Source organism: Vipera ursinii (genome assembly GCF_947247035.1).
Source record: "Vipera ursinii genome assembly, chromosome: Z".
In the NCBI taxonomy this organism is placed as follows: domain Eukaryota; kingdom Metazoa; phylum Chordata; class Lepidosauria; order Squamata; family Viperidae; genus Vipera; species Vipera ursinii.
This window is the reverse complement of record NC_139517.1, coordinates 24,820,371-24,829,628: the sequence shown is the minus strand read 5'-3', so window position 1 is coordinate 24,829,628 and position 9,258 is coordinate 24,820,371. Positions and strand designations below refer to the sequence as shown.

Below are 9,258 nucleotides of genomic sequence, written 5' to 3'. Positions count from 1 at the left end.
TTACACACAGTGCAAAGATCTATTCCCCTTTTTTAAAACTTTAAGATTAATCATTGGGGATATTTTCTTCCTCGTAAAGTGTGCCAAAGCTTCCTTAACTTGCTTGTTTCTCAGGCAATAAATGAAAGGATTCAGTAGTGGAGTTATCACTGTATTCAGAATGCTGGCCATTTTGTTGAGATCTAATGAGTGGGTTTTTTGTGGCTGAACATAAATGAAAATAGAACTTCCATAGAATAGAATCACTACAATTAGGTGTGAAGCACACGTTGAAAATGCCTTCTGGCGGCCTTTGGCTGAGGGGATGTGAATTACTGTTGCAATGATAAAAATATAGGAGATCCCTGTTACCAGCAATGATCCTAAAAGGAGCAAGGCTGAATTTACAAAATTAATGATCTCAATAGTTTTTGTATCAGAGCAGGCCAACTTTAGTAGAGGATCAACATCACAAAAGAAATGGTTGATGGTGTTAGAACCACAGAAGTGCAGCTGGCCTAACAAGGTGGTTGGTGTGATCACAACAAAATAGCCCCACATCCAAGAAGCAGCTAGAAGTTTGATGCAAAATGATGTGTTCATGATAGCTGTATACCTCAGTGGATTGCAAATGGCAATATAACGGTCAAATGACATGACTGCCAAAAGGAAGAACTCTGAGGAGCCTGCTGAGAAGTAGAAGTAAGCTTGCAAAATGCAATTTTGAGAGGAAATTGATTTTCTTTGATTCATGAAGTTGACTAGCATTTTGGGAATAACAGTGGTAGTGTAAAGAGTCTCTAAAAAAGATAAATTGGCAATAAAAATGTACATTGGGCTATGGAGGCTGTGATCATAGCATACCAATATAATAATAACAAGGTTGCCCAGCAAAGCAATAGTATATGTAATGCAAAAAGAAGCAAAAATCAGAGGTTCCAGTCTCTTGGTTGCAGAGAATCCAAGTAGAATGAATTCTGTCACAGTTGTTTGGTTCTTCATTATACTATCAGCTGATGGAGTCAACCATCAATGACTTCTTCAACTGTGAAACTCCTAGATATCATCAGAAAGACATATTCATTATGAGCAAAAGAACAATAGATGTATATAATAAAAAATCAAGAACTAATTTTTTCTAAGGAAACTATTTACAAGCATCTACTTTAGACTTCCTTAGATATATATTTTTTCCCATGTATTATGTCTTATTATACCATTTAACAATAAACAGAATATATTTATTATTCAATATATAATCATAATATTAATAGTAAAGTTGGAAGGGACATTGGAGGTCATCTAGTCCAACCCCCTGCTCAGGTAGGAAACCCTATACCATTTCAGACAAATGGCTGGCCAGTCTTTTCTTAAAAACTTCCAGTGTTGGAGCATTCACAGCTTCTGGAGCCAGGTTCTTCCACTGGTTAATTGTTCTAACTGTCAGGAAGTTTCTCCTTAGTTCTAGGTTGCTTCTCTCCTTGATCAGTTTCCATTCGTTGCTTCTTGTCCTGCCTTCGGGCATCACATTTCTGTTTTCACAAAGCCTAACATTCAACCCATCCAAAATCATAGCAACTTCTTTTTACCATAATTATATAGATATATAGACATACAAAGGGATGCGGTGGCTCAGTGGGTTAGGACGTTGAGCTTGTCGAGCAGAAGGTCAGCAGTTTGGCGGGTCAAATTCCGAGTGCCGCATAACAGAGTGAGCGCCTGTTACTTGTCCCAGCTTCTGCCAACCTAGCAATTCGAAAGCATGTAAAAATGCAAGTAGAAAAATAGGGACCACTACAGTGGGAAGGTAACAGTGTTCCATGCGCCTTTGGCGTCTGTCATGCCGGCCACATGACCACGGAGACATCCTTGGACAAGTGCTGGCTCTTTGGTTTTGAAACAGAGATGAGCACCAGCCCCTAGAGTTGGAAACGACTAGCACACATGTGCAGGGGAACCTTTACCTTTACCTATAGACATACATAATATTTCAGAGCCTGCATATTTTAAATATCATGCAGAATGAATTGTTTTGACACCTAGATAAGTGGGTCTTTGCTAACTATCATAACATATTGTGGGACAGAAAAGAAAAGTGAAAAAAAAAGTTTTATTATGGATTCCATACATTCAAAAACAAGTCATGCTCTCTTTTTTGTCTCCACCTGTTTCTGGTCCTTGTGACTACATTGATTATATTGTGATTAGGGATGCTGCATAGAAAAAAGAGAAGTTGAAATTCAGCTGAAATTCTGTTTTCAATGCAAATAATAAAGAACAGAAAACTTGTTTTTTACAACCTATTATGTTACATAAGAGGTGTTTCAGAAAAAATGGTTCTATTACTGTATTTATAGAAAAGAGAATTTTTGACACATTTGATAAGTCAGTTGATCTATATTTGCTATATAAATATGGAATATTTATTAAATATAAATATTCATATTTATTTGACAAATATAAATAAAGCTGGTAATTGTAATATTTAAGACATCAAGCTAGAACCTGGGAAACTGTGAGTTTTAGACCCTTAAGCCCAAAGTCAGCTTAGTGACCTTGGTCCAGTCACTCTCTTTCAGCCCTTGAAAGAAAGCAATGACAAGCCACTTCTGAAATCTTGATGGAAAAACTGGAGCAAGTAATCCAGGAAGTTGACTTGAACACACAAACAAACAAACAAATAATTCTGTTATGTTTCTCAAAACAAATACTTATAAAACTGGTAGACAAAAATCCGTATATAAGATAATGTGTGCAGAAAAACATAAGTATTAGTGACAAAAACTTCCTACAGCAGCCTGCTTTACAAAAAACAAAACTATTCTATGTTCCAAAATGATATAAAATTGTGCATAAAAATGTATACAAGTCCTTTATCTATGCTCTTAAAATCACAAAAACAGACAGAACAAATTTAAGATAGGAATGTAGATGGGGAGTAACTAAAGAATAGCAAATTGTTAATTTCATTTTCCTCTATATTTCACTTTGCTATGCATAAATTATATACAGTGCAATCCATACAAATTAACAGAAAAAAATAACATAAAGTATTGTATGTATTTCACACAATATATTTATCATATATGCATATGCATTCCACATTAATCTTATATTCAAATTCAAATCTGACATCTTTAATTAAACATTATAAAGTACTGAGTCTTTTGTGAGAAACCTAAAGGCTGTTCTCACTAAATAAACTTATCCATTGTTTAAACAATAATGGTTAATCAATAAATCCAATTTTCTCATTTATGTAATTTACTGAATTATAAAATAATCAATCATTGACTGGATTAATTTAATGTATCAGGCTAAAAATGGTTTTCTATTCTATGGCATAGTGATATTTTATGGAAAATTTAAAATTGGGGGGAAAAAACAGACACATTTTTTTTTGAAAATGTATACATCACCCAGTTTCTCCTTTTTTTCTTACACATGCATGCAGACAAATAGACATATGTTTATTGTCCTTTGCTAAATTTACATTTTCCAGTAGCCCAAATCCAGATCTTACAAATATCAACACAAATCAGCAAACATTCTGTTTTTCTGTAATAAACGTTAAATGGAACATAAATATATAATTCTTAGGTGTTCAGAAGTAGAATATTTTCAGTGTTTCCCAAAGAAGATATGATTCATATTGTTTCAATGAAAATTTATAGAGAAATTAATACTTCTTGAAATTGTGCTGTGTTAGATTTCTTATTTGTAAAATTTGAAGTTCAATATTTACCTGTGAGTTGATGAAAATTATTATTATTAATATAATAATATAATTATTATTATTAATATAATTATTAATCAATAGTGAAAATGCTAAACAATATCTAAAACCAAAACAAGAATAACTAAAAACTTAAAGAAGATCCATTAGGCATCAATAGATCAAACAGATAATGTAAAGGAAGAAAGAGAAAATATAACTTAAAAAAGAAAAGAAAAAGAAAAAAAATCCTCTTTTATCAAGTGATTGAAATAATATTTCACAAAAGCCTCATTTAAAAACAGTGTTAGATGAAATAACAACAAAAAAACCTTGCAATATCACTGATTTTAACATGATAATCTCCCATTCTGTATCTTTGTTGTCTCCTTTATGAGAATTGCAAGAATTGTAAGGGGAGATGTAAACATCTCTTTATCAGTTTAAAATAACTTTATTATATGTCATAAATTACTACTTTTAAAATTTCTTTCATTGTACTTGCCTGCATGTTTCCATTACTAATGGAATAGATAGAAATGTTCATCTATCCATGTGCATGTTTCTGTATAAGAGAGAATTTGGAATCTTGGAAGTTTTGAATTATTGATTAGAATGATTACAAAGCTGCTAACATAATGCAACTGTTCTCTCTTTTTTTAATGATAGACATTGAACTCATATTTACTAGTTAAAAATATTGGGAAAAGTTAACTGAATGATTCCCACAAGAATAAATTAATTACCTCTGCAATTACTCCTACCAAGTTGATTCAAGATCATGATGCACACAGTAACAAAGAAAATATGGTATCATTGGCTTAAAGAGTTGAGAATCGAGTTTCTGCCCAGTGCATTTTTTTTCAAGACATAGTAATACATTTAGAATTATCTTCCAATAAAATCCCAATCTTCTGACAGGTTCTGATGTTGCTACTCTAGATTTCATTTCACACCAGGTTATCTGGGGTTGTGCAAATGTTACATATACTATGAGGCTACAGCACCATTGAATGTTATTGCATGTGGATCTTTGTTTTTTTATGCATCATACTTACTTAAAAATCTGAAGAAAAGGATGGAAACCATTAAAACTGCAGCAAGTTGTAGCAAGAGCCACTAGTTAGATTGTTTTAAATTGTTAGTTTTATCTGATTTAAGACAAACAAAAAAGGAATGAAGCATTTGCATTAAAATACAATGTATTATTGAAGAATAATACATTCCAGGGATGAATAATAAAAAGTAAAGTTTTTTCTTAAACAATCAACTTTGTGGACATTTTTTTTCTGACAAATTTATTTGGTGTATGTAAAATTAGTCTTGATTTGTTTCATTACGTCTTGCCTTCTTCTGTTAATCTCTCTCTCTCTCATCACATTTGAAAAGAATCTCTCTTCTTTGTGAAAAAGTTTTGGTGGGTAGTTTAAAATTATAGCACAACACAGAACCCATTATCAGCAGTTTGTTTCAAGAAATATGGAAAACTAAATGAGCTATTATTATTATTATTCCTATTTTATATGGTTATATATTCTGGAACTTACTGTAAACTCCAACTTCCTGTTCTAATATTTAAGGCAACTTACAACATTGAAATAAAGTCATTAAAACCAGTAAAGGAAATAACTAACCATTGAATAATTGTCAAAAGAGATATGTATCTATTACCTTCACAAATACTGGGAGAATAAGAGACAAATAAGCCTTTTTAGGAATTACATTCCACAGTCTGAGATCCAATAGGAGATCATATCAGAAAGTCCTTTGTCTACTAGTACCTTCAGGAAGGCCTCTCTCATTTGTTCATATATAGAAAGGAGGTCCCATAAATAATAAGACTCTAGGCCTTAAAAATCACCCTTAACATCTACATTTTTAATAACTGATATCTTACCAACTGGTATTCTACTATGTAGTAGCCATGCAGCTCTTTAGGTAACGGCATTCTCTGATCTGTGTATTTTTAACCAGTCAGTAGCCTAGCCACTGCTTTTTATTCCAGTAGCAACAATAACTGAAGTTGTACCACAAAATATCTCTTTAGTTGTAGCCAGCTTGAAAAGTGTCACAGATGCAACACTTTTCATAATTGCACAAATAATTGCACAAATGCACTCTTACCACAAGCATCATATTTACATTGATTTGTGCTTAGATTGTAAGCTGCCCTGAGTCTTTGGAGAAGGGCGGGATATAAATGGGATTAAAAAAAAATATCCAGTTGCCCTCAACACACTCAAATCCTGATTTTTCTGAAGGAGTACAGCCCTATTCAGAATACCCTTCATCTGGTCCCAGAATCTAGTCATTCTTTACCAACAACAGCTCTGCATACTGAAATTAATGATTATTCCAATATCTCAAGTTTTAAGCTATTATATGGCTTAAAGCTATTATATGGCTTAAGCTATTATATGGCATCTTGTATCTGCTTAGACATGTTTTGTTGAGTATTGATAACTAACAGGGTTCTCTGGTGCCCTTCTCAGGTTGGAATGGAGTTTCCCTTTTCCACTTCAGTCTACCCTTAGAAAAAATATGTAAAACTTTTTTTAACAATTATAATGTATTACTTTGCTATCAACAGAAACTTTTTTTTACTGATGAAATTATAAGATTATTCTAGAGGGTTAAGTAGGAATGGGAAAGAATCTAGGTATCAAATTTAATGTTGGAGAAGAGCTAAAGATTGCATGATAAATGAAGACACACAGGGTTAGGCAAAATCGTAGAAATTTGCAGTGCTAAGGAAAGGAGAAATGGGGGGGGACTAACGATCTTTATTTCAATCTTGCACTATAGTTTCCAATATTAAAATTACAGGAGACTCAGAATGGATTTGTGGTTCTTATGCAATCATGGTAGTAGGTGATAATAAACTCACATGGATAAATTTGGACTGGAAAAATGAACTAGGTTTGACCTTCTATTACTCTCACAACAGTTCAAGAATAGCCATAGTACTTGGTACCAATCTTGTCTACAGTAATTTACTTTTCTTCAGTATGAACATAGAACAATAGATCAGAAGGGACCTCATAGGTCTTCTACACCAATCACTTGCCCATGGCAAATCTTATAACATTCTGGACAAACGGCTGTCCAGTTTCTTCTTAAAAATCTGCCGTGATGGAGCACCCACAACTTCCAGAGGCAAACCATTCCACTGATTAATTGTTCTCACTGACAGTGAAATTTCTCCTTAGTTCTAGATCTCTCTTTAATAATCTTCCACCTGTTACTTCTTGTCCTGCCTCAGGTGCTTTGGAGAATAAGTTGACCTCCTCTCCTCTGTGACAGGCCCTCAAGTACTGGAAAACTGCTATCATATCACCTCTAGTCTTGTTAGACTAGACAAACTACTTCTCTCAATTGTTCATCATATGGTTTAGCCTCCAGACCCCTTATCATCTTTATTGTTCTTCTCTGCACTCTTTCTAGGATCTCAATATCTTTTTGGGGGGGCAGAATTGGATGCACAATTCTAAATGTGGTCTCACCAGTGCAGGATAAAGTGGTAGTATCATTTCATGTTTGTTTCTACTTCTACTTCTGTTTCTGTTTCTGGTTTTCTTTTTGTTTGTTTGTTTTTCATTAAATAGATATATTTATGTATAAGTGCAATAGGTTTTCTTAGGACAATCTAGTTTTTTTGTTTGTTTTTTTGTTTTGTTTTTTTTCTCTTGTGACATATCATCAGTGTAGTCTTGTACCCAGTCTTTGGTCTTTGTTCAAATATCTTTGCTTGTGTTTAATTCCTTGTTTCTCTGTCCTCCATGACTCCCTCACTTATTTTACTTTTTGATAGTTCTTTTTTCCTTGCTTTATCTTACTGATTCATTTATCTGATATTCATTTAGTTTAGCTGAGAAAATGCTGTATATCCTGTATATTTTTTTCCAAATCCAGTTTGTCATTCAATAGAATAGAATAGAATAATAATTTTTATTGTCACTTTGAATGTACACTAATTGGCATACATTAAAATGAAATTTTGTTATGTACAGCTCTCAAAGGATCACCACCTCCAATATACACTACATAAGTATGACAAAAATAAACAAACAAACAATAAATAAATAAATAAATAAATAAATAATAAATATGCATATACCCACATATATTATATGACACAGCAAAACAACACATTTTAGTTTGTTTATGTATATGTATGCATGGCGAGAAAAATGAATCTTGAGAGTTTAGCAGATGAATGGCGTAGGGAACAAAGCTATTATAGAATCATGTAGTCTTAATAGAAATACTTTGAAATCCCTTCCCAAAGGGAAGTGACAGAAATGGACCATAAAGCGGGTGTGTTGGGTCACTAGCAATGCTTTGAGCTCTATGTGCATAACATTTATAAGCAGCTTCCTGAATACCAGGAAGTGAGCTTCCTATGATTTTCTTAGCTATCCTTACCATTCTCTGAATGGACTTTCTATCTGAGGAACTGCTGCCACCAAACCAGACAGTGATGCAGTTTGTTAAAATATTCTCAATCATTCCTCTGTGAAAAGTGGCCAGGACAGAAAAAGAAAGATGTGCTCTCCTCATCCGATGCAGGAAATGCAGATGTTGGTTTACATGCTTCACTAAGGATGACATGTGGAGAGACCAATTCAGATTGTTAGTTATATGCATCCCCAGATACTTAATATGTTGACCACCTCTACAGCTGCATCCTTGATACTGTGTAGAGTATGACTATGCTGGCTCTTTCTAAAATCTGCAGTGATCTCCTTTATTTTATCTACATTTAGAACCAGGTTACTATTATTGCACCAGTCCACCAGAGCCTTCACCTCTTCCCTATAAGCATCTTCATTAACATTTTGGATAAGACCCACCACTGTCATGTCATCTGCATACTTCATAATATGATTTGAAGCAGATTTGGCAAGCAATCATGGGTTATCAAGGTGAACAGTAAGTGGACTCAAGACCCAGTCCTGTGGGGAACCCGTACTCAAGGAAATAGAATTCGAAACTTTATTTTCAACTCACACAATCTGGGGCCTATTAATAAGGGAAATCAAGTATCCAATTACATAAAGGAATATTAAAACCTAATAGGCCCAGTTTGTTCACCAGATGCTGAGGGATGATTGTGTTGAATGCTGAACTAAAATCAACAAATGGCATTCACACATCAGTATTCTTCTCCTCCAGGTGCGCCAAGCTAAGATGAAACACAAAGGGAAGTGCATCTTCTACAGAGTAGTTCTTCTGATACACAAACTGTGTTGAGTCAAATGTAGGGGAAAGGCATGAAACCATATAATCTTTTACCAATCTCTCAAAGCACTTCATCATAAAATGAATGCAACTGGTCGGTGATCATTAAGGCATGTGATCATAGTTTTTTGAGCACTGGTACAATGATTTTAGCCTTAAAACATGATGGAACCATGGCCTGATGCAAAGAGAGACTGAAGATGTCTGTGAGAACAGTGGCCAGCTGGTCAGCACACTCCTTAAGTACTCACCCAGGGATATTATCAGTATCCACAGCTTTCCAAGTGTTGACTTTCTGCAGGACTTTCTGAACAGCAGTTGTA

The 9,258-nt window shown here is 33.9% G+C and overlaps 1 protein-coding gene across 1 annotated transcript; it reads right to left on the bottom strand.

Annotated features, from left to right (window-relative positions):
• On the bottom strand, positions 1-747 carry LOC310650101 (olfactory receptor 6E1-like; the record flags this gene model as incomplete). Its single annotated transcript, XM_083378935.1, has 1 exon — positions 1-747. The coding sequence occupies one exon, from the start codon at positions 745-747 to the stop codon at positions 1-3; it is 747 nt and encodes a 248-aa protein (XP_083235061.1).
• Between the last annotated feature and the right edge of the window lie 8,511 nt (positions 748-9,258).